The 26,080-nt window shown below is 38.9% G+C and overlaps 1 protein-coding gene and 1 long non-coding RNA gene across 4 annotated transcripts in view; one reads left to right on the top strand and one right to left on the bottom strand.

Moving 5' to 3' along the window:
* LOC112678047 (SAP domain containing ribonucleoprotein) overlaps window positions 1–26,080 on the top strand; it is a 49,601-nt gene that overhangs the window by 9,905 nt on the left and 13,616 nt on the right. Inside the window, exons 2-9 of the mRNA XM_025477094.3 lie at window positions 2,409–2,508; window positions 4,831–4,877; window positions 5,101–5,168; window positions 8,984–9,035; window positions 10,239–10,312; window positions 10,738–10,766; window positions 13,438–13,463; window positions 14,692–14,760. Coding sequence (XP_025332879.1) covers window positions 2,409–2,508; window positions 4,831–4,877; window positions 5,101–5,168; window positions 8,984–9,035; window positions 10,239–10,312; window positions 10,738–10,766; window positions 13,438–13,463; window positions 14,692–14,760 — 465 coding nt within the window. The remainder of the gene's footprint in view (window positions 1–2,408; window positions 2,509–4,830; window positions 4,878–5,100; window positions 5,169–8,983; window positions 9,036–10,238; window positions 10,313–10,737; window positions 10,767–13,437; window positions 13,464–14,691; window positions 14,761–26,080) is intronic.
* Window positions 19,164–22,581, bottom strand: LOC112678049 (uncharacterized). 3 transcript variants are annotated; one of them, XR_004803253.2, is made up of 4 exons: window positions 22,458–22,581; window positions 21,238–21,477; window positions 20,329–20,483; window positions 19,164–19,528 (listed from the first exon to the last, which is right to left on the bottom strand). It is a non-coding gene; the product is annotated as an uncharacterized LOC112678049 (long non-coding RNA). The 3 variants fall into 3 exon arrangements; XR_003147347.3 differs by lacking the exon at window positions 19,164–19,528 and adding an exon at window positions 21,637–21,699 and having other exon boundaries at window positions 20,054–20,483; XR_003147346.3 differs by lacking the exon at window positions 19,164–19,528 and having other exon boundaries at window positions 20,054–20,483.

Below are 26,080 nucleotides of genomic sequence, written 5' to 3'. Positions count from 1 at the left end.
CAGGTGCCCCAGCAAAACTTTTTAAAGTGTAACCTAAATCACAAGCCTTGTTCTCCAGGAAGCTGAAAGAAAATGAAAGAACAAAGTACCAATGTGGGAAAGATCCAGGTTCTTAAGAAATGGACCTTAGAGATCACTTAGAGTTTAGATTCTAGGTTAATAGTATTCAGGGTATGGTCTGCAAGCCAGTGCTGGGTCATGAATGGTTAGCGGTAAGTTAAAAAAAATACTGAGTAAGCATTTAGAAACTTTTATAGCAGTTTGGTGTCACTGCTACATCCAAATGTGTGATGATTTTTATAGTAATTGGTTTTTATTTTTTTATAAAAGTATTGAAAGTATTAGTCCATCTGGCTGAAATATTAAAAAGTTGGCAGCCCCATCAGTCTGCCTAATTAAAAATATATTGATCTGTGAAATTCCGAAATCTGAGAAGCAGAGATTCTAATATTGTCTAATCCTTCACCCAGTGTCTAACACTTATGAAGTGCTTACCAGCTGCCAAGCACTGTTGTAAATGCTTTACAAATATTTACTTATTTAATCATCCCAATAATCCCATGGTATAGATACTGTTGCATTTCATAGGAAACTGAGGCACAGAGAGGTTAAGTTAGTCATCCAAGGTTACACAGCTGTAAGTGGTAAAGCTGAAATTTGAACCCAGGGGACTTTAGAAGAGGACATTTTGTGCTTTTAGTGAGTGATTTATCTACCATGTTTCTCAAAAGGAGTGCTGTTGGTTTTTTGGGTAGGAGAGTTCTCCCTCCGCAGAGTATCCCTGCTTACCTGACCTCACTGAATGCTCCACCCGCTCAGTCATTGTGTTGCGGGGGGAAGCTCCCCTCTCCATTTTCAAATGCTCCCTTGGTTGAAAGCCTTCCAGAGATGCCTAGCATATTCCCTTAATTGTAAAATTCTTTCTTCTGTAGGGATCTGCCTTCTGACCTCTCCTGGTTGATCTTAGATCTGTACTTCAAAGCCATTGAAGTCTTCTTTCAGTGCCAATCTATTTGTGCACTGATTTGCATATTGGATTTCTAAAACCTTTCTTTTCCTGCTTGTTCTCCTTGGATCAGCATGTCATTATGCTTCTTAAAATAAGAATCAATCATTTAGAATAGATTATTTTTCAGTTACCATAACCCAGAATTACTTTGGTAGCAAATCATACCATTAACCCTCTTTGTACTTGTAATTATCTAAAATCCTGAGGTCTTCAACCTTTGCGTTACTGTTGAGTCTGATCTTGCTCATCTGGTTTTTAAACAATTTAAGTTTTGAATCTAAATGAAATACTTTAGGGATGCCTGGGTGGCTCAGTGGTTGAGCACCTGTGTTTGGCACAGGGCGTGATCCCGGGTCCGGGGATCAAGTCCCACATCAGGGCTCCCTGTGAGGTGCCTGCTTCTCTCTCTGCTTCTGTGTGTCTCTCATGAATAAATAAAATCTTAAAAAAAAAAATAAAGTAATGCTTTATAGGGATACCTGGTCCTTCCAAATTGAATCTTCTTTTTGGCTCATTGTTCTCTGAAGAGCCTCCCCTTCTTGTCCTCCCTGCCACTTAGTTCTCTCAGTAATCCATCAGGTCTTCCTTCCTCCTTCTGTTATTCACAGAGTTGATAAGCATACCTATTTCATGTTTAGTCAAGTTACTGATTTAGAACTCTTACATAGAACTTGATAGCATGCCATTGGATATTCTTTCCATTTTGACATAGATCCTTTAATCGATTCATATTGACATTAAACTAGATAACACATCTGCCTAATTCTTCAGGGTCAGACTTGTATGCATGTAAATAGTAGATTGCAGTAAGAGATAAAAGTAAGAAGAATCTGGGCAGCCCCAGTGGCTCAGCGGTTTAGCGCCGCCTGCATCCCAGGGCGTGATCCTGGAGACCCTGGATCAAGTCCCACATCAGGCTCCCTGCATGGAGCCTGCTTCTCCCTCTGCCTCTGTCTCTGCCTCTCTCTCTCTCTGTGTCTATCATGAATAAATAAATAAAATATTAAAAAAAAAAGTAAGAAGAATCTACTTTTAGATACTTAAGTTTTCTACTTAAAGGTTGATTTAAAAAAAAATTTTTTTTCTGTATGCTAGCTGGTACAGTAATGGGGGGAGGTGCTGCCCCTCAGAAATAGCTAGGGATTTGTAATAATAAATAGTTGCATGAATAGGAATTTCATTAAAGTAAGTTTATTCTTCACCATCTTTTAGAAAAGTCCTCTTGCATATTGAATATTATTAGAGAGAAGTGGCCCATCTTTGTGGATCTGGAGATTTAGTGGGTTTAAGAGTGGTAGTTTGGGAATTGAACTTTTTTTTCTTGTGAGAACTACCTTATTTATTTAATCATCGGGTTCATTCTGTTAACTAAGGAAAAGCTTTATTCTTTTTTTCTCAGCTTGCTGAACTAAAGCAGGAATGTCTTGCTCGTGGTTTGGAGACCAAGGGAATAAAACAAGATCTCATCAACAGGCTCCAGGCATATCTTGAAGAGCATGGTGAGTGTTTTGTAGAGGCAGAGTGATATGAGAGAGGGGATTAATTTTTAGGCTCTGTCATGTGGAAGATTTCTCCTTTTCCTTTAAGCTGTTGGTGATATAAGCTCTTTTTTTAATTAAAAATTTTTTAAAGATTTTATTTATTTATTCATGAGAGACACAGAGAGAGAGGCAGAGACACAGGCAGAGGGAGAAGCAGGCTGCATGCAGGGAACCCGATGTGGGACTCGATCCTGGGACTGGGATCACATCCTGAGCTGAAGGCAGATGCTCAACCACTGAGCCACCCAGGCATCCTGATATAAGCTCTTGATTAACTGTATCAAAACTCTTGATCATCCAAAACAGTGGTTATAATGCAAAGAAATATACTCCTCCCCTTTTTTTTAAGACACTAATTTTATTTCAGTAAATTGTTTAAAAGGAAGTATGCTAAAACAGGTATCATTAGATTGAAAATTGGGAGATTTGAATTCTGCTACCTCTTATGCCAGAAAGTTACTCATAACTTTGAATAGTCACTGTTTAAGTGACTAGGTGTCTGTTCTGATCTATGCAATGAGACAAACGTTTCCATACTTGAAATTGGTAAATCTAAGGAATCTCTGGTTCCTTCTAACTCTGACATTCTGTAATTCCACTTTTTAAAAAATAAACAAAACCAGCTTTATTTAAGGCATATTATCATTCCAGGTTGTACAAGTTCCTGCTAATTTTTATTTATTCCCTTTTATTGCTTTTACCCCAACTCCTGTAAGCAGCTATTCTAATGTGCTTGATATGTATTTTTTGTCTTTGTCCTTGTAAACCATGTAGTGTTGTTTGGAATACAATGTTTTTATGTAATTGGTAGTGAGGCCATAGCCTTACTTTAGTTCTCACTTTTTTTCTCTAAGTACTGTGTTTTTTTTTTTTGTTTTTTTGTTTTTTTGTTTGTTTTTTAAGATACATTCATATCTGTGTGGCTATGGCTGTGTAGTCACCTAGTCTACTGATTCAAATTCCTGGATAGTGTTCTATCATGTATGGAATCCACTACGTTTTACTTAATTCACCTAGTAACAAACACCTATATTGCCTCCTAGACTACTTCTTTCATATTCTTTTATATTTCTTGGTGAGTGTCTTTCTAGGGTATACACCCAGGAGTGGGATTACCAGTTAATATCTATTCATAAGGTATTCCTGATATGATTAAGCACTGCCAAATTATTTTCCAAAATTGCTCTGTAAATCTACAGTGCCATCATCAGTGCATGAGGGTTCTTGTATCTCCTCCACACACCTAAACTTGGCACTATCCTGTTAAGTGGCTTCATTTTCATTAAACTGTTGGTTCAATTTACATTCCTCTAGTTATTAAAAAGTTTGAACATTTCTTGTGTTCATGGTTTGTAGGGTTTTTCCTTTGCCGTTTTTCTTTTGGGGTTCCCATAATTCACTTGTTAGTTTGCAGACATTTCTTTTATATTCTGGTAGCTGTTCCCTGTTGGTCTTAAACACAAATACTCTCTTTGTCATTTGTTTCTTTTCCCATGGTGTCTTAGTTTTGGAAAATCTGCAATTTTTCATATATAACTTTTATTTTTTTATTTTTGTTTTTTTTTTTTTTAATTTTTATTTATTTATGATAGTCACAGAGAGAGAGAGAGAGAGGCAGAGACATAGGCAGAGGGAGAAGCAGGCTCCATGCACCGGGAGCCCGACGTGGGATTCGATCCCGGGTCTCCAAGATCGCGCCCTGGGCCAAAGGCAGGCGCTAAACCGCTGCGCCATCCAGGGATCCCCATATATAACTTTTACTTCAGTGTTTGGTTTTGTTGTTTTGTTTTGTTAAGATTTATTTATTTATTTATTCACGAGAGACAGAGACATAGGCAGAGGGAGAAGCAGGCTCCATGCAGGGAGCCTGACATGGGACTTGATCCTGGTTCTCCAGGATCATGCCCTGGGCTGAAGGTGGCACTAAACTGCTGGGCCACTGGGGCTACCCTGCAGTGTTTTTTGTTTTTTTGTTTTTTTTTTTTTAGAAATCCCTCCTCACCACTAAATATTAAAGATATTCTCTGTAACATTAATGTTATAGTTTGACCTTATTATGGTTTTTCAGTGCAGCTGGAGTTCAACTTTGTATTAATGTTAGGTAGAGAATAATACGGCTTTATCTTTTCCATGTGGAGCAGATTTTATGAGCATCAGATCTGCCTTCAACTATTGAATTTTATTTTGGGAAAGCAAAATGATTATAATTTTAGCCTAAGTACAGTGATCAAGATGGTTTTTTTTAGCAGGGCTTGACCTGAATATTTTAATATTCTTTAGCTGAAGAGGAGGCAAATGAAGAAGATGTTCTGGGAGATGAAACAGAGGTGAGTTGGAGAGAGTAAGGTTAGTCACTGGCCTGGCAACATGTTGATACCTTGGCCACATTGCTTACCATCAATCATTAGAGGGCTTAAATGCTAACTTGTTAGGGGAGCATAGAGGGGGGAATGAAGGTTCTGAAAAACTGGTTCATTTTTGAGTTCTAATACTCTTATTGTTGGGTACTTACTGTTGGTTTATATTAACCATTATTTCATTTGGTTTTAGGAAGAAGAACCAAAGCCCATAGAACTACCTGTCAAAGAGGAAGAACCTCCTGAGAAAACTGTTGATGTGTAACTATCCCTTTTTTATGATCTGAGTAAGGGCAGATAGTTCTGGGTTTTGGAGGGGTTTAGTCTTTCACTCTACTTCTTAAACCTTTCCATTGGCTTTTTCATTTTTTATTAGATCATACATTTTCAGAACATGGTCCCAGTGAAGCAAAGTGGTTTGTCTCTGGGTTATGTAATAGATAACTAGGACCAGGAAACTTCAATCTCAGACAGAGTTTAGTTCTAGCCTTTGTTGTAGGACCATAATGGATGATTCTTTTTCTGTATAAACATCTAGATTTTCCTGTGAATAAGGAATTTTGTAAGGGAGGATGGTTCTGAGCAGAGATAATGTCTTTTAGGTAACACTTTATTCTCTCTCCCTTTTTGATTTACAGTGGAAGAAGGGAAGACAAAGTACTAGAGTAGAAAGTGGACCTTATTTAAACTATCCCACAGGGCAGCCCGAGTGGCTCAGCAGTTTGGCACCGCCTTCGGCCCAGGGCCTGATCCTGGAGACCTGGGATCAAGTTCCGCGTCGGGCTCCCTGCATGGAGCCTGCTTCTCCCTCTGCCTCTCTCTCTCTCTCTCTGTGTCTCTCATGAATAAATAAAATCTTAAAAAAAAAAAAAAAACTATCCCACAGGTTGATCATAAACCTCTTTTTTGAGGGCTGTCAAATCCAGTAATTAATAACCGTTGAATCCTTTTTAACATTTTTGTTCCTCATAGCTGTATTTATGCATTTAATTATAAAAAATGATATATGTGCTTGTGATAAGTCAAATACTATGTAGATAAGTATATAAACCGAAAATTATGTACCTCTTCTCTCTACTCCCATCTGACTTTCCAGAGGTTTTCAATATATTTCTTTAGAATGTTATATGGAGAGTTTGTGTATGTATGCATGTACAGATACATACATACATACACTAGGCATATTGTGGGTTTCTTGATTATTCTCATGTGTTTTTATAGTCATTATATAATAATTGTTTTTTTTTTTTTAATTTTATTTATTTATTCATGAGAGACACAGAGAGAGGCAGAGACACAGGCAGAGGGAGAAGCAGGCTCCACTCAGGAAGCCCAACATGGGACTTGATCCCGGGTCCCCAGGAGCACACCCCGGGCTGCAGGCGGCACTAAACCGCTGCTCCACTGGGGCTACCTTATAATAATGTTTTTATTAAAATGTTATATACAAGGCAGGATTATTTTTTTTAAGATTTTATTTATTCATCAGAGACAGAGAGAGAGAGAGGCAGAGACACAGGCAGAGGGAGAAGCAGGCTCCACGAAGGGAGCCTGATGTGGGACTTGATCCGGGGACTCCAGGATCACACCCTGGGTGGAAGGCAGGTGCTCAACCGCTGAGCCATCCAGGGATCCCCACAAGGCAGGATTCTAAGTGCTTTGCATGTATTCCCATTTAGTCCTCACATCAACCGTATGAAATGGTGTAATTATCTTTCTAAGTGGTAGGTCTCTTTTTTTAGCTTGCTATTGTGGGAAATGGCAAGTATATATACAAGTTATGAGAACAGTATAATAGACCTGTATGTACTGCTCACCCAGATTTAGTAGTTATCAACATAGAACCTTATTCTTCTAGCAGCTAATAGTACTCCATTCTATTGATGAACAGTAATTTCAAACCAGTCTCCTGTTGATGGACATTTAGGTAATTCATAATAGCAAAAAATGCAGTGCTGCGTGTCTTTAAGCAGCTATATTTATACTTATGCAAGTGTGTCCATGCGATAAATTCCCTGCAGTGGATTTGCTGCATCACAGGGGATATACATTTAATGTTTCATTAGATTTTATCTAATAATACTGCTTTTGGTGGGAGGAAAGGGGCAGAAGGAAAGAGAGAATCTTAAGCAGGCTCCATGCCCAGCACAGAGCCTGATGTGGGGGTTGATTTCACAGCTCTGAGATGATGACCTGAGCTGAAATCCAAATCAAGATTTAGATGCTTAACTGACCAAGCTACCCAGGCACCCCTAATAATATTGCTTTTTAAAGCCATCTAGTTATCTTCCATCATAGGAGGTTTACGTTTAGATATAATGCCTTAAGGAAATGGCTTATAGAATACATTTAAAGTAGCAATGTTTTGGGGAACATCTGGAGGAAGAAGGAAGATAAGGTGAATACAATGATAATTGGTTTTTGTAGGTTAACAATGAAGTTTGAAAATTCGTAGAAGTTCATTATTCTTAGAATATGTGAGATGTGTAATTCTCTTATTCAGAGCATTTGATTTTATTAATGAATTTCTAAACAAGGAAATTGAAAGTGTGTATTAGCAGGGGTGATTTTGCTCTTTAGAGTGATGGTAGTGGTTAGACTGCAGTATGTTCAGAAAAGTTCTGGGTCCCTGTAGTTTGGAGAATGTCTTGTGACTGGTTAGGATAGAAATTTCTCCGTAAAGAGAATACGTTTCCCATGAGTTCCAGAATGTGATGTGTATTTAATTGCTTGAGCTTAATTGTACCTAAAGTATCTGAAACAAAGCAGAAAGAAGCACCCTATTTTGAGGTTCCCTTTCTGCCATGAGGTATACTGCAGTGATTGTGCTTCAAGATAGGAATGTGAAGAAAGTTATTAGCTGGGGGTTGGTGGAGAAGACTGTTCTCTTAATGGCATTGGACTTCAAGTAAAACTTTAAAATTCAGTGTCCCGTTCTGTCTGAACGAGAGAGGTTTTGGGACATGTGGATGACCAGGAAATGGTAAGAATTCAGGAATTTCTTTAAAGTAAGAATATTGAGGACTAACTTAGGTACTTTGAATGTTCATTAGGAGATTCTCCTTCCTCTTTGGCTTGAGGTTCTCCAGAAATATGTTACTATTTCTAGTTTGATACCCCCAACCCCCACTACCCCAAACCAGGGCAGTTAAGTACTGTAGGATGCAGTTATGGTCAGCAGGGGGCACCCATTACTTGTCTGTCAGTCCAAGAACCTCCAACAAAAGGATGGAGAGAGTAAGTTCCTGTTCAGAATTGCTTCCTCTGAAAATGCCATTAAACCATTACTACCTTTCAGGGCATCAAATGGGGAAAGTGTCCGGGATATTGGAACAAAGGCTGCCCATGTCTCTAAATGAGGGACCTTAATGAGACTGGTTATGACCCACAGTTTTATGGGAGTTGTTTGGTGGATGGTTAATGCCCTTCCATTTATCCTGGGTACTTCCGAACTTTGTCTCCCGCCCCAGTGGTCCCCCCTCTTTTGTTTTCTCTTAAACCTTTTGACTAGTAACTTAGCCATGTTTTCCTAATTCAAACTCCCCTTAGTCTTTTTTCTTCCCACTCCCTTTGGCATTTTTATTTGTCTCACTTTGACTGTTCCAGCTGGAGCTACAGTCCCCGTGGGAGAAATAAGGGATTTGTAAAAGAAGGAAACCAGAGCTTGTAGAGCACTCGTTAATTGTCGTTGTGATGAAAATTGAGAGCTGCCATTTAAATGAGGGTTAGAGGAATAGTCATTAGTCCAGAAGTAAATTTAAAGTTCCTGAAAGTAAAAGAAATGGTTTCTAATGTCCTTTGAGTGTTTCCTTTCAGCCCAATATATTTAACCAGACTTTTTTCCTAATTCCTTTTTTATACTTTTGTAAAGTAGCTTTGTCTGCTATTTGAACTCTTAAATAGATGGCAGTTCGATGAACTGAAGTTCTAATGAGCTTCATATTTTTTTTGAATTAAGGGGTGATGGAGAGAAATGAGACAGAGGACAAGATTCAGATGAATTCTTATATATTCTAAAGTTTTGGGTTAGAATATCAAGTTTCCTCATTTTAAAAAATTTCTTTCTTCTTTTCCAGGGCAACAGAGAAGAAAGTGGTAAAAATTACATCTGAGATACCACAGACTGAGGTAGGTGTTTTGCTCCCTAGTAGAAGAGCAGTCTCTATGTATCTTTCTTATTTTATTTTTTTAAGATTTTTAACTTATTTATTTATTCATGATAGACATGGGGGGGGGGAGGGCAGAGACACAGGCAGAGGGAGAAGCAGGCTCCATGCAGGGAGCCTGATGCGGGACTCGATCCTGGGTCTCCAGGATCACGCCCTGGGCCAAAGGCAGGCGCTAAACCGCTGAGCCACCCAGGGATCCCTATCTTTCTGTTTCTTACCTTTTATTCTACCTTTATAATCACTGAAAAACTGACTCATAAATAGAAAATCAGTATTGACAGATTTTGGTATTGATATATTTTTCTACTGTCAGCACTTGAGAAAATATTTGGGCTGGCATAGTCACTTTTGAAGCCCTAGTCTTTTCATATTTAGTACCTAGGCCTTAGTGGTAACTCTAAGATGTTTACAAACTAGATTAGAGTTTGGTAGGATTATCCATTGGAAGAGATGAAAAGTAATTAGGAGGATGTCACTACTTGATAGCTGGTAAGACTAAAATTTCTCTGGATTTTGTGTCAAGATCTCTGAAACTGGGCTCCAGTTGAGATCTCTGGGTTTTTTGTACCTTTAAAGTAGAGATGACATAGGACAATGCTGCCTCATTTCTAACTGAAAGAGTACCACTACTGTTGGAACCAAGCTGTTCCTTTGATCCCTTTTCAAAGGTCAACCAAACACAGCTTTTGTCTTCTTGGCTTCGTGCAGAATGTGGGTTTTATTTTATTCCTTTCCTTTTGTTTTTGAGGCCATAAGTGTAATAATAGTCTTTTGTGTTTGTTTTCTGGAAAGGGCAGTTGAGTTAAACCCTGAATGGATAAAACCTGATATCCTCTAGGATTGTTGGTGCTCTCAGTTTAGACCTTATGAAATATACTCCTGATGTTCTAAAGATACACACTTCTAAACACCACAAAACCAGAAATTAATTTTTCTCTTCCCTTTTTTTTTTTAATTTTTATTTATTTATGATAGTCACAGAGAGAGAGAGAGAGAGGCAGAGACACAGGCAGAGGGAGAAGCAGGCTCCATGCACCAGGAGCCCGATGTGGGATTCGATCCCGGGTCTCCAGGATCGCGCCCTAGGCCAAAGGCAGGCGCTAAACTGCTGCGCCACCCAGGGATCCCATCTCTTCCCTTCTTTTGTCTTTTTATCACCTAGAGAATGCAGAAGAGAGCTGAACGATTCAATGTACCTGTGAGCTTGGAGAGTAAGAAAGCTGCCCGGGCAGCAAGGTGAGTGTCCAGCCTTTTGGATCTGAGACAGTGATAGTATGATGGGAGAGGGGCATGATCCTAGGTTTTAAATATAATTGTTGATTTTAAGTAAAATAGAAACTTTGCTGATAAATACTCATTTGGCTCTGTTCAGAACTTCTTTGCTGATTTGGATGGGTCTCATCAAGCAGGATTTTTTAATAGGTAAAAGGCAGGAAAACACTGTTACTCTCAATTTTGATAAGGTTTCCTTTTAGCTTCTTCTCTGGTCTCTCTGTGAGAAAAAGTAAACTGAACCTCTTTCATGGGGTTGTTAGAATTAGCTAATGATTGCAAGGCTTGAGATCACAAGCAAGAAGTGCCATATGTACACTTGACATGGAGACAGACAACCAGGAGTGTGAATAGCTTCCTAAAATTTAGCATGTGTTTTTTTCCTACAGATTTGGGATATCTTCAGTTTCATCAAAAGGTAAGAAGAGACTCTTCTAAGAAAGTTCTCTTTATATTTTTACTTTCCTGTCAAAACATATTTCAATTCTTCAAATGAAGCTAAACTTGTTAGCTTGAGAAGACTTGAAGTGCTTATAACATTCACCTTTTTGCTTTAGGTAAAACCATACTTAAGCCTTGCTGGGCAATTTAGAGAAGGTGCTGAAGTATGAGAGAATAGGAGGAAATGTGAACATTTGTTTTTCTTTTTCTTGGACATCTTTAGAGAAGTTTTTAGTACCTTGTCTACTTATTCTGGTGTCTCAAATTGGTATGTAATTGTGTTCCTGTCTCGTGTTATACTGCCTACTGTAAGAGGTGAAACAGAAAAGAGAGTATCTTTTACCTCAACAGTCTTGTAATTCCTTCTAGGAATTTACAAAGAAATAATGTTGGATATGCTTAAAGACTTAGGTAGCCATAAGGATTATCACAGCATTATGTTTAGTGATCTGTAACTAGCAACAATGTAATATGTAATAGGGAATTTGTTAAGTGTTCACCATAGTGTAGTAGAAGACTATACAGTTGTTAAAATGATACTGAAGAATATTTGTCAGAAAAATACTAAGTGAAAACAGGTATAAAACTGTATTGTAGTGTGTATTTCCCTTTTAGTAATAGAAGTGCATGTATGGATAGAAAAAAAGGTTTGGGGAGTGCCTGACTAGCTTAGTTGGTGGAGCGTGGACTTTTGATCTCATGGTTGTATGTTTGAGCCCCATGCGTGGTGTGGAGTTTAAAAATTAAAATAAAATAAAAAAAGTTGAGGGGTGCCTGGCTGGCTCTGTCAGTAGAGTATGAGACTCTTGCGCTTGGGGTTCTGAGTTCAAACCCTGGCTTGGCCCTGGATCCTACTTTAAAAAAAAAAAAAAAAAGTTTGGAGGAATATGTATAAATTGTTAATACTTATTGTCTCTGGTTGGTGGAATTTTGAGTGACTTCTTTTTGCTTTTCTCTGTTTTTAAAATTTCTGCAATGAGTGTATGTATCTTATAAATCAGGAAGAAAGTTACTTTTAAAAAGAACATAGTCCAGTTTTAGAGACATAAATTTATTTTTATTTTATTTTTTTAAAGATTTTATTTATTTATTCATAAGAGACAGAGAGGAGAGAAGCAGAGACATAGGCAGACGGAGAAGCAGGCCTCATGCAGGAAGCCCGATGCAGGACTCGATCCTGGGACTCCAGAATTACACCCTGAGTCAAAGGCAGATGCTCAACCGCTGAGCCCCCTAGGCATCCCAGAGACATAAATTTTAAATGTAATCTCTTAATCTAATTTAGTCTTCCGAGTGATGTCAGTTTGAACTGTCAGTGTTAAAATGTCCTCAAGAAAAAGAAAATGTCCTCCAAAGATCTAGCATTTTGCTGTGTTCCTTTGTCCAGTTGTGATATATTTTTTTAACAGCTTTATTAAGATATAACTCATATTCCCTATAGTTCATCCATTTATTTATTTATTTTTTTTATGTTTTTTAAAAAAATTTATTTATGTATTTTTTTAACAGCTTTATTAAGATATAACTCATATTCCCTATAGTTCATCCATTTATTTATTTATTTTTTTTTTATGTTTTTTAAAAAAATTTATTTATGATAGTCACAGAGAGAGAGAGAGAGAGGCAGAGACATAGGCAGAGGGAGAAGCAGGCTCCATGCACCAGGAGCCCGATGTGGGATTCGATCCCGGGTCTCCAGGATCGCGCCCTGGGCCAAAGGCAGGCGCCAAACTGCTGCGCCACCTAGGGATCCCAGTTCATCCATTTAAAGTATATAATTCAATGGTTTTTTAAAAGTGCATTCACAGGGTTCTGCAACCATCATCACAGTCTAATTTTAGGACATTCATCACCCCAAAAAGAAACTCTGTACCCATTAGCAGTTGTTTCCCATTCCTTCTGCCACCCAGTCCAAACAGCCACTCATTTTTTTCTATGCATAAAGATTTGCCTTCATAAAAATGGACTTATACAATTTGTAGTTTTTTTGTGTTTGGCTTCTTAGCATAATGTCAGGATTTGTCCATGTTGTAGGATACATTAGTACTTCATTTCTTTTTAATATTGTATAAAATTTCGGGCAGCCCAGTGGTTCAGTGGTTTCGCGCCGCCTTTGGCCCAGAGCGTGATCCTGGAGACCCGGGGTCGAATCCCGTGTCGGGCTCCCTGCATGGAGCCTGCTTCTCCCTCTGCCTGTGTCTCTGCCTCTCTCTCTCTCTGTGTCTCTCATGAATAAATAAAATCTTTTAAAAAAATATTGTATAAAATTTCATTGTTTGAGTGTACCACATTTTATCTATCCATTCATTCGCTCATGGACATTTGGGTTGTTTTCACTTTTTGGCTACTAGAGATAATACTGCTATGAACATTTATTTACAAGTTTTGGTGCAGATGTGTGTTTTCATTTCTCTTGGGTGTACACCCATGAGTGAGATTACTGGATCATATGGTAAACTATCTGGCTTTTTGAGGAACTGCCAAATTGTTTTCCAAAGAGGCTGTACATTTTATGTTCCCATCAGCAGTAAATGCAGACACGATTTCTAGATGCAGTGTTTGTCTTTTTTTCCCCTTATCATAAGATAAAGAGTATTTGTCCTTTATGATTTTAAAAAATGTTAAATAAAACTTATTTCCTTCTTTAGGTTTGTCATCTGATGCCAAGCCTATGGTAAGAATTTTTTTTTTAATTCCTTGAGACACAAATCTTAACTCTGGTTTTAAAGTTAGAAACAACTCCCCAGATCAGAGGAATCTCTGAGATCATAGGAGTTTGGTGACTGTTTTCAATACAGTGTTTTATGTCCTGAATAAAATGGATTGTTTGACTACTAAGAGGTCAGGAAAATTGCCACATCTTCCAAGTAATTGCAGACATCTTCCTTTTTATCATTCTTGAAAAAAATGAATAGATTTCGTTAGCTAGCAGACATCCATATAATTCTTTGTTTTATGGTACTGTAATTTTAGGCCTTGTCTAATGGCTCTGGAAAATGTCTAATTCTTAGTTACCACAAGCAAATCTGTGGAAGCAGCTTGAGTTCTGTTGGTAGATATTGGTATTTTTCAACACTAGCTATTAAATATAAAATCATAGACTAAAGACTGGTAGGATAAGATGCATTCTGGACCATTATGACTAGGTGACATCTTCAGAAAATGGAAACAGATGCTGTGGGTGAAATATGTTTGACTTTATGAAATCCTGCCCTTGGAGTTACAGTGCAGTATCAGAAATGAAGCTGAAATGTTGTAGGAGTAGCAATAGTAGTAGTAATGAAAATGTCCCAGATATCCATATGATAGTTGTTTTTGTATATTAGGGCTTCCAAGAAAAAGGAAGAAAATTGAGTTGGGTACTAGCTGTAGATTTGTCTTCTGAAGAAAGAAGAGTTATGAACTACTGATGGGGCTATGTATAGGAATTAATGATTTTTGGACTGTGAATAATGGACTTATTTGGAGGTGATTATTTAGATAATTGTTTGCTTTTTCAAGCAGTGTTTGGCCCACTCTGATCTTAAACCTTCTTTAGGCTTTTGCCACCTTTGATGAACAAAGGAAGGTGGGCTGAATCATTAACAGCATTCCAGAAGAGGTCTTTTAATAAGTAGTGGCATGAGTGAGCGTGCTTAGTTTCATGATTTAGCACGTAGGGTATCTTTGATTTTTTTTTTTTTTTTTTAATGTGGGCATTCTTTTTTTTTTTTTTTTTTAATTTATTTTTTATTGGTGTTCAATTTACTAACATACAGAATAACCCCCAGTGCCCGTCACCCATTCATTCCCACCCCCCGGGTATCTTTGATATTGTAGGCTTATTTGAACTCTTAGCTTTGGACTATAATTCTGCCTTTTGTATTTTTTTTTAATATGTTTTCCCCCCTATGTTTTTATAGGTTAACCTGGATAAACTAAAGGAAAGAGCTCAAAGATTTGGGTTGAATGTTTCTTCAATCTCCAGAAAGGTAAAGTACTGTTTTTGCCACCTTAGAGCAACTTAGGGGCTACATGGGCTGGAAATGACTACCTAAGAATATAGCTGGCTTTTCATATTCAGCATTTGATGTCATGAAGTCCTTTGACTATCACTTTGTCTCATTGATTACGGATTACATTACAGGAATTATTTCACATAGCGAATTGGGTTTTTTTTCCTGCAGATTGTTTTCATAGCTTCCGCCCAGACTGTTACAACATGGTCAGTATTTCTCTTAGTTAAGATGTTGAATTCATTGATGTTAAAAATTTACTACATCTGCTTTAACTTCTGATCCAGTCATCATGGAAACAGGAGACAACAATCCTGTCTTAGGCTCAAAGGTACCCAGAAACAAAATTTAAAGGTTCCCTGGAACAAAAACAAGAAACTTATTTCATTCTTTCTGCCCCTCTGCTAACTGATGCTGTTGAGTTTATTAAACAAGGTGACACCATGTTATGTAGAGTGATAATTCTATAGGGCATTGTTGTGTTTAGAGTTTTTCCAGGCACGTTGGAAAAAAGGCTGAGGCTTCTCTTGTTTGCCTGGAGCAGGTAGTCTCTTAATCTATGTTCTGTGAGCATGAAAGCATGTTTCTTGGTTGTTGAAGTGGCGGGGGAGGTGGGGGCAGGATTGAGGGAAGACTATTTCAAACCAGAAGAAGTATCAAAAAAAAGTCATTGGGGGGCAGCCCCGGTGGCTCAGCGGTTTTAGCGCTGCCTGCAGCCAAGGGTGTGATCCTGGAGACTTGGGATCGAGTCCCACATCAGGCTTCCTGCGTGGAGCCTGCTTCTCCCTCTGCCTGTGTCTCTGCCTCTCTCTCCTCTCTGTGTATTCTCATGAATAAATAAATACAATTTAAAAAAAAATAAGCCTATCATTCTTAAAAAAAAAAAGTCATTGGGGTGCTTGGCTGACTCAGTTGGAAGAGCATGTGACTCTTGATTTTGGGGTCATGAGTTCGAGTCCCATGTTGGGTGTAGAGATTATGTACGTAAATAAACTTTTTTTAAAAATTATTTTTTTTATAAAGAATTTATTCATGAGAGAGAGAGAAAGAGTGAGAAAGGCAGGTGATACAGAGGGAGAAGTAGGCTCCCCGAGGAGCAAGGAGCCTGATACAGGATGACAACCTGAGCTGGTTAAGGCAGATGACGCTTAACCGACTGAACCACCCAGGTGCCCAGAAAAGTTCGTATTTCCCACTGAGTAGGGAAGCATTTAGGTGTCTGGAAATCCATTGGAAAACACTGTCCTGATTGTGGTTGTTAACATTTTTGCTTAGAAAAACTGAGCAGTAGGGAAGCCTGGGTGGCTCTGATTGAATATCTACCTTTGGCTCAGGTCGTGATCCCAGGGTCCTAGGATTGAGTCCCGCATCAGGCTCTCTGTGGAGATCCTGCTTCTTCTGCCTGTGTCTCTGCCTCTCTCTCTCTCTCTCTGTGTGTCTCATGAATAAATAAATAAAATCCTAAAAACAAACAAACCTGAGCACTAAAAACTAAATATTTGGGATCCCTGGGTGGCGCAGCGGTTTGGCGCCTGCCTTTGGCCCAGGGTGCGATCCTGGAGACCCGGGATCGAGGCCCACGTCGGGCTCCCGGTGCATGGAGCCTGCTTCTCCCTCTGCCTGTGTCTCTGCCTCTCTCTCTCTCTCTCACTGTGTGCCTATCATAAATAAATAAAAATTTAAAAAAAATATTTATGCCCCAGTGGGACTTCTAACCTTACATGCAACTGTGCTCCATTTTCCTTCCCTTTAGGTAACATTTTTTATGTTTACCAGAAGCATAATATTAGGTCTTTGTGCCCTGCTTGATGCTGAGACTATATAGGTGTTCAGTAAGAATATTTGCTGGTTTGTATGAAGTTTTAAATTCAGGAGTTGAGAGTTGAAGGAGTATGTGATTCTTAAACTACATGCAGCTTAATTGGGAAGGATCACTATAAACCAAGTCATTTCTGTTTTGCTAGATGGCCAAGGAGAAGGGTGCTTGGATCTGTGGCCCCAGTTCTCATCTGTCTCCTCTTGTATATGAAGATTAGGTGTCCAAGAATCTCAGCAGTAACTTTACTGTAGAGAATTGTATGTATTCCATCAAAATTAACAAAATTGAACATCATATTTCCAACTATATAGCTCATATGGACACTTCTTGAGACGAATTTTTCCCTCACTTAATACTGCCTACCTGAGTTATTTTCATAGTCTTTCATTACAGGGATATTAGCCTTTTCAGTTCACTTCCTTAGACCCTCTATATTTGACTTGTTTTCATTTTTAGTCCATAGGAAGCTAAGTAAAACATGAAGAGATATATTTATTAGTTTTGTGACTTTGAGCAAATTACTAAACTTTGGTCCTCATCTATAAAACTGAAGTAATACCTAACACTGTGAGAAGAGTAAGTAATTATATATGAAATGATCTAACATTAACCCTTTTACCCTTCTTAGTTTAGTTCTGTTGGCCACCTGACTTTATGACTTTGAGTCAATTAACTTCCGTGTTTTAGTTGATCATTGATAAGATTTCATTTCTAGTTTTAAATCTCTGAAGGGTTGGAGTGCCTGGCTGGCTCAGGGGGTGGAGTGTGACTCTTGATCTTGGGAGTTGTGAGTTCCAGCCCCATGCTAGGTATAGATTACTAAAAATAAAAAAATAAACTTAAAAAAATATCTCAAGGGTTGTAATCTGGTAATGGTAATTGGTAGAACTGACTATACGAGCTGTGTTTTCAGATAATATCCATTGTCTTACCTATGTTCTAGAGTAGTGCTTCTCAAATTCTATAGCAAAAGACTAGTTTTTAAAAATTTATTGGGGCGCCTCGCTGGCTCAGTTGATATAGCATGCAACTCCTGATCTCAGGGTTGTGAGTGATTTCAAGTCCCACATTAGGCAGAGAGCTTACTTTAAAAAAATTTTTTTTCAAATTCATTGCAGAGTGATACTTTTGTAAAGTACAATAAAAATGTCACATCAGGGACACTGGGATGGCTCAGTGGTTGAGGGTCAGCCTTTGGCTCAGGTCATGATCCCGGGGTCCTGGGATTGAGCCATACGTCGGATTCCCCACAGTGAGTCTGCCTCTCCCTCTGCCTGTGTCTCTGCCTCTCTCCCTGTCTCTCTCATGAATAAATAAATAAAATCTTTAAAAAAAAAACCACAGCAGTGTTAAATTACTCTGGAAGTTTCCAAACACTGTCAATTTCCAGTTATTGCAGATTGATAAACATTTTGGAGATCAGCACCAGGAGGCTGATCACATTTTGAATAGCACTGTACTGGTGTGTATGTGTGATTTCTTCCAGGGACCTCTTTATTGGAGACTTGAAACTTTTGAGATACCATCTTTGAGTATAGATTCCATTTATATTGATCATAAATCCTGATTTTCAGAATCATCCTAATTTCATCAGTTTGCTGTACTTTGCCCCATAAACCATTAAAATGTCCAGAAGTGCTGATGTTTTGCTGTCTACCACTGTCCAATAGAACTTTCTGTGATTTTGGAAATACTCTATAGAATATTGTTGCATTGAATAAACCTATGTTGTCTGATGCAGTAGTGATTAACCACATGTCATTATTGATTACTTGAAACATAGCTAGTGTAAACTGAAGTTTTTAATGAAACTTATTTATTTATTTTAATTTTATTTATTTATTCATGAGAGACACAGGCAGAGGAAGAAGCAGGCTCCATGCAGGAAGCCCGCTGTGGGACTTGATCCCGGGACTCCAGGATCACGCCCTGAGCCAAAGACAGGGGCTAAACTGCTGAGCCACCCAGGGATCCCCTTTAATGAAATTTAAATAGCTGCATGTATATTGGACAATTCAAGCCTAGCTTATGTCTCTTACACAGTTTTTGTACCTGAAGTAGCATAGAAATCCTTTATCTGACCACATATTTGGACCACTGTTTCTGTAGCCCAGAATTTTTTTAGTGCTTATAGTGTGTAAGCAATTTCAGAATGAATGTGGAAGGAGAGAAATTAGAGGAAAGGGGGTAGGAAGAGATAAGAAAAGGAAGTACCTCCTTTTTTTTTTTGTAAAGTAACTTTTCCCCCAGAACTTGGTTGACCTAGATCCAAATCCTGAAATTGCAACTGGCTACTTTCTCAGTGAGAGCTGCTTGGTTCAGAATCTGTGTTTAACTGTTCTCTATCACCAGAAATGATTTGCTACCTAGTATTTGATTGGCCAAGGTTAGTAACATGATTAAATTTGTATTTATGGAACAGCCAGATCAGTATACTGTGTCCATCTCATCTTGGGTTCCAGTGTTGCCTCCTTCTGTATAATTTGGTCAGCTATCTTTAAGTTTTACAATTATTTTATTTTTTTTGTGTAAATTTTTTTTTTTTTTTTTTTTATGATAGTCACACACAGAGAGAGAGAGAGGCAGAGACATAGGCAGAGGGAGAAGCAGGCTCCATGCACCGGGAGCCTGACGTGGGATTCGATCCCGGGTCTCCAGGATCGCGCCCTGGGCCAAAGGCAGGCGCTAAACCGCTGCACCACCCAGGGATCCCTACAATTATTTCAAAGATTGATTTATTTATTCATGAGGGGGACACAGAGAGAAAAGAGGCAGAATCATAGGCAGAACGAGAAGCAGGCTCTTCGCAGGAGCTGGATGCGGGACTTGATCCTGGACTCCGGGATCACGCCCTGGGCTGAAGGCAGACGCCCAACCACTGAGCCATCCAGGCATTCCGTGTTATAATTCTCTACGCACAGATCTCTTTCAGTTAGATAAAATTCAAATACTAGAGGTTAGCAGATAATGTAGAGATTTCTTTTCTTCATCCTAGTAGCCTGAAAAGGGCAACCAGAAATCCCCCTCCTGTCATGGTCGTTGCATGAAGTTTGTATTTGCTTGGTCTGGCTTAATAAGACCCAGATTTCTTACTGATGTCTCTTCGGCAGACTAGTGTATATATGATAAAGAGAAAATATGTGAGAGGAAGTGGGCCATGGATCAGCAGTGTTTATGACTGATTTTTGTTGTTGTTGTTGTTGTTGTTGTTGTTGTTGTTAAAATCTGGTCATCTTTTCTTTGTATTTTATATTTACATCTTGCGCATATTACCAATTTGAGGTTACCAAATCGCTGCTATTCTTCTAGGCTGACTTTTGCATGACTGCTCATATATTTCAGCTTCCAACTCCAGTATGTACTATACATGTTTGGCAGTCCACAGAAACTTAAAGAAATCTGGCGTGTCGTCGTCCCCCCCCTCCCCCCCCCGGCAATCATCTTCCTCCTTTCCCCCTGCCCAAGAAAGGCCTGTCCGTTCATGTTTCCAACTCAAGTCTCAGTGAATAGAATCCTGTTGGTTTAGGATAATGGGAAGTGACAAGGCAAAGAATGGCACTGGCATTTATAGACATTTTTTACACAAGAGGCTGTAAATTGTCCCCTCCAACTCTTTGGACTATTTGAGGATAGAATGGCATGCCTTTTCTCATATAAGCCTCATGGTGGCTATGGGCTGAGAAACCTCCCACCCCCTCAAACAAAACAAAACCCAGATAAGTAACCTCCGCTTGGTTGGTTCTGATTGATCACCAGCTAGGTTTTCAGTCTTGTGCTTAACTGGTTGTTTTTGTTGTTGTTGTTGTTGTTGTTGTTTGTTTTTCCTCCTCTCTCTGTCAGTTTTCCATGCCTCCCAAGAGAAGTAGTGTTTGGGTTAGTCCTGTTGGTGAAGGACAGGACTTGGCTTGGCACATAAGAAACTTATCTTTGGGGATAAGTTTATTCTCATGAATAAATAAATAAAATCTTAAAAAAAAAAAAAAGAATACAGCTCAGTTAATAGATGAAGGTCATAGGATATTGTTTATAAAAACTAAGTCTAGGCTTAGAGTTATGGTGTAAACTGATAGAGCTAATTTGGATTTTTCAAAAGATTTTTATTTATTTATTCATGAGAGACACAGAGCGAGAGAGAGACAGAGACACAGGCAGAGAGAGAAGCAGGCTCCATGCAGGGAGCCTGATGTAGGACTCAATCCTGGGACTCCAGGATCACGCCCTGGGCCGAAGACAGGTGCTCAGCCACTGAGCCACTCAGGCATCCCATCTAATTTGGATTGTTTTTGTTTTCATGTTTCCCTCCCAAACATTAGCATTTGGGAAAAATGAAACTTGATGCTTTAGGAAGTTATAGGACATCCAGCTAGGTAAGTATTAAAAACCAAATGAAACAAAACCCAAGCCCAGGCACTAAGCAGAAAACTGGTATTTGGTGTATACTCTACTCCCTCCCTGAGAATGTGAGGGGCATATGATACTGCTTCTTGGTTCTTCATTAGTAGTAGAAAATATAGGCATCTTTTATCCCTATTAACCTTCCCTACTTCTCTATTGGGCTATTACTGCAAAAATTGTTGTGTGGCTATAAAGATTAGTATCATGAACCTATCATATAATTCTATTTTTTTGCTCACCAGTGCTTGGGGATGAACCACTTCAGAGTTAGAGAGATACTGGACTTTCCTTGTTTTTGAGGATCTTGTCATTGAAATCCATTGAGATATTGAAGAAGCTGGGGCAGTCAATTCCAAGCACAGGAAAGCACCAGTGTCTCCTACAAGCAGATTTCACTGTGGCTAACTGATAGTGGGCTGGTCTCCACCCACTGTCTTCTGGAAGGCCTATTTGGTTCTATCTATATTCTCTTCCACCATCTGAAATAAATGAAGAAATGTTTATTCTTCCCCTTGAGCAGTGGGTTTTAGTATAAAAGGATGTGGAGAGAAGGAAATTCACACTGTGGTTTTGGAAGTTGGTCACCAACTTTCTCAGAGGGTCTATAATTGTTAGAGTTTAGGTATGTGTATACAAACCTTTTCCAAAAGACGACCTGTGGGGCCATGCATAGAACATTGCCAACATGGTACTATAAGAACCTGAAAAACCATAAACTTTGGTGAGGAGTTTGCTAGAATATTTTTTAAAGAGGTAGTGGTAAAAGATTTAGATCCCAAGATAAGTTGGAGAAGTAGCCTACTAAGTGGGTTTGGGTTCTTTTTCATCCAAAATATACTCAATTAGTAGTACCTAGACCAAGTACTGCCACTTAATTCTCTATTGTCCTTTCCGTGGGGCCCCATGAGACCAAGAGAAATGCAGATAGTAGGATTGTAGAGGGAGAAAACTTCACTTTGGGTCTTCTTAGGCATTTCATTGAGTATTTCATTGAGCAAGGGCTTTGGGGGGGAATACACTCCCTTTATTCTAGATTGTCCTTTTTCCCAAAAATACTTATTCTACTTGAAAATTATATTCTTTTAACTTATATTAACCAGTAAGAAAAGATGGTAAGAATGGGATGTGTGTGTGTGTGAGTGAGAAAGAGAGAGAGAGAGAGAATAGTGGATAGAGATAGCAGTTGAGAGTGTCAGGATGAATTTCAGGAAGAGCCAAGATGCAAACCCATATAGGTTTCAGCATTTCTTGGAGCATTTGGGGGCCCAACTGAAATTTAACCAGTCCTTTAAATCATCTTCTAATTAATAATAATTTGAAAATTAATATTTGGCTTTTTTTCCCTACCTTCTCTCCTCTAAGATAAAAACTGTTTTTCTACATGCCCATTGGAACAAACCTTAAGGGAGTGGTGAAGGAGCTGTTTAAAGAGGAAACAATAGGGAAAAAACTCTCTGACCTCAGTTTATCCCCTCATCTGGTTCTTCATTTGTCCCTGCTGAGGAACAGAACTTGTCTTTTGTCTGTAACACAAATACATCTTCACCTCCCTCCCTACCCACTCCCCCCCCACCACCCGCTCTTCTCACTCCCTTCTATTATAGTTCCAATCAATGATGTCATTATGTGTGCCATTCAACTGCTGTTGAGCCACTTGGCTATAGGAATTTGGAAGAGCAAAGAGGCAGAATGGAATTTTTCTCTGTTCTGCCCAGGGCTCTTGAAAATGTATTCTAATTTTAACTTGAGAAATAGGAGTCAGGTTTTTCTTTGCCCAATTTCTTATTCTACCCTCCCACTCTATGTCCTAACCCTTAAACATAGTTTTTACCTAGCTCTGTATGAAGAAAAAATTGGATAAGAAATATTAGGAATATAAGAGGAAAAGCTTTAAAAATTTTGTGGAAGCAAGCTGAAAGTTTTGATGCTTTGTCAGCATTTATGGCTGATGTTTTACCCTGTTTACTATAAGTTGGGTCTTTGAGGAGTTTCTTTCTTTCTTTCTTTTTTTTTTTTTTTTTTTTGTGGCAAAATATTTTATTGCTGCCACTTTTGAGGAGTTTCTAATAGAGGGTTATACTTCCCTAGGGTACATGGTTGAGAACACCAAGGATCTTGCACCTTTTCATTTTATTTTTTTTACGGCTTTATACATTGAATTTGAACCCAAAGAACTAGAGGTAAGAAAGTTTGTAGTAAGGAAAAAATGCACACTCTTTTCTATCTCCCCTGCTCGATACCCCACCCCCACTTATGTCTTTGCATTCTTCTTCTAACATGTCAGAATTGATGACTTTGATAAAAAACAAGTTTTATGTCTCTCTGTGGCCCTCCTGTTGTCTTTTCCCCAGGAGTAAATACAGCCTGGAAAAGGAAGGAAAGGAGTCTGTTTTACTTTTACATACATTTCATTGTTTTTGCTCAGCCAAGTTCTTGAGGTGGGATCAATTCTCTGAGTGTCGGTTTGTTTGTTTGTTTGTTTGTTTATTGAGTGTCAGTTTAAAAAAAATAAAAGTTCTACTTATGGTACATAAGGTAATAATTTTTAAAATTAAGTTGTTAAGTATATTATATCAGATTGTATATCTAGCTGTATGTCTAATTTAGGGGCAACCGGTAACTGGCCTGGCTTTTCTAATCCGAGCAGTATCTGTCTGATTGCTCTCAGATACTCTCCCTACCTGTGGTGAAATGCAAGCCCACTTTCTGAATCCCAAGTCTGTCCATCCTTCAGTATTTGTACAGGAGAAAAAAGTATGGGGTGTTTTTTGTTTTGGTTGAGGGGTTTTTTTTGGTGTCTGTGTGTATTGCTAGTTTCTTTGTGGGGGGGTAGGAAGTTTTGGTGTTCAAAGACTCTTCATGATCTGAAAGCTATAACATAAGGATGTTTAAGATGTATTTTAATTATTGAGAGGCTAATAATTATTGGGTAATAGTGTTCTTTGGGCTGACATTGATAAGGAGAGGTAACATTTTATTTTTGAAAATATAGGTCAGTTCAAGTAAAGTTTGATAATAACAAAACAGTTCATTTTCCTACATATTCACTATTAATATCAAAGTTCCTTTTTATGCCTAATAGCCGAAGCAGGTCAGATAAAATCCTGTAGTATTTTGGAGATAGGGATCGGGATTAGGCAGGGCATCAGACTGGGAGCTATTTTATAGGGGGACATTTGGTGGTAATGTTTGCAAACTACCAAAGGCCTTGTTTTGTTATATTAAGTTTTTAAAAAATTTTTTAATCTCTAAAAAAAATAAACAATAAAAAAATAAGTAATCTCTACCCCCTAACCTGGGGCTCAAACTTACAACCCCGAGATCAAGAGTCACCTGCTTTACTGACTGAGCCAGCCAGGCACCGCGAAAAGCCCTGTTGTTACTAAGATCTGAGGCATCTTGTTAAGATCTAGAAAATATTAACTCCTTTCCTCTCCTCCCATTTATTTATTTATTTATTTATTTACTTACTTACTTACTTACTTATTATAGTCACACAAAGAGAGAGAGAGAGGCAGAGACACAGGCAAAGGGAGAAGCAGGCTCCATGCACCGGGAGCCCGACATGGGACTCGATCCCGGGTCTCCAGGATCGCGCCCTGGGCCAAAGGCAGGCGCCAAACCGCTGCGCCACCCAGGGATCCCTCCTCCCTTTCTTTTGTTACTCTTTTCTCACATTTTTAAAATACTATTTAACCAAATATTACCTTCTCATCCCAAGAGCAGATTCTTAGGACAAAAATAGAAATGTATTTTCAGGGTGTTCTACACTTGAAATTCATATCAAATACTGAATCTTTAAATCCTTAGCAGTGAAGATGTGTTACTGAGAAAGATACTATGCTTGAAGTGCTTGCTGTCTTTTTTATATATATATTATTTATTTATTTATGAGTAGTGGGAGGGGCAGAAGCAGAGAGAGGGAAAGGGAATAGAGGAGCAGACTCCCTGCTGAGCCAGGAGTCTGTTGTGGGCTCCATCCTTAGGATCATGAACTGAGCTGAAGGCAGATGCTTAACCGACTGAGCCACCCATGTGCCCCATCTGTCCTGATTTTAAAAGTATTTATTGGGTAAGGAGTTCATTGAGGTATAGAGCAGACAAGGCAGTTTTCACTATCATGTTCATGCTTAGGTATGAGGTAGTAAGGAAGGGCAACTGGAAGTGGAGAAAGCTATAAGATGAGAGAGGCCTTAGTGATGGACCTCTTTAAGTGCTCTAAGTGAATGAGCAAAACACATAAGCCCTAAGACAAATCCTGTCTGTTCTCTGCTTTGTTGATATTTCCCCTTGTACTTCTCTTTTGCAGGTTAAGGAAATACCTTTGTATGCTTGAACCTTGTTTCCTCTGTCTTTCCTCCACATACCTGAAGTCTTCTCTGATCTTGTTCTGGCATGTTTTTCCTGTATTGAACTCCTTTGTAAGAAGAGTCTCTCTGTTCCTCTACTTGAGTTCTATGAAGGCAACAAGACAGGTGTGCTCCTTAGAGCCAGCTGTGATTTCTTCATAACTTTGTTTTCCCCTTCACAACCTTGTAGCTGAGATACCCTGTTTGTAGGAAGCATAAACGTTTTTGGAAGGCCTCTAATGCTTTTGAAGGAAAACCCGAGTGGAGTAGCAACCTTGCTTGGACTTGGTGAGATTTTTTTTTTCCCAGGCTTTCTTAAATTATTTTTTTTATTATTATTTTTTTAATTTATTCATAGAGACACAGAGGGAGAGAGGGGCAGAGGAACAGGCAGAGGGAGAAGCAGGCTCCATGCAGGGAGCCCGATGTGGGACTTAATCCAGGGTCCCCAGGATCACACCCCAGGCTGCAGGCGGCACTAAACCTCTGCGCCACTGGGGCTGCCCTCCAGGCTTTCTTAAAGCCATTTACAGTTATTCCCAACTATAGCTGCACATAAGGGTCACCAGGGGACCATTTGTTTGTTTGTTTGTTTGTTTATAAAAAGATTTTATTTATTCATGAGAGAGAAGCAGAGACACAGGCAGAGGGAGAAGCAGGTTTCATGCCTGATGTGGGGCTCAATCCCTGGACTCCAGGATCACGTCCTGAACCGGAGGCAGATGCTCAACCC

This window comes from Canis lupus, chromosome 10, assembly GCF_003254725.2.
Source record: "Canis lupus dingo isolate Sandy chromosome 10, ASM325472v2, whole genome shotgun sequence".
Classification (NCBI taxonomy): domain Eukaryota; kingdom Metazoa; phylum Chordata; class Mammalia; order Carnivora; family Canidae; genus Canis; species Canis lupus.
This window is presented reverse-complemented; position numbering and strand designations above follow the sequence as displayed.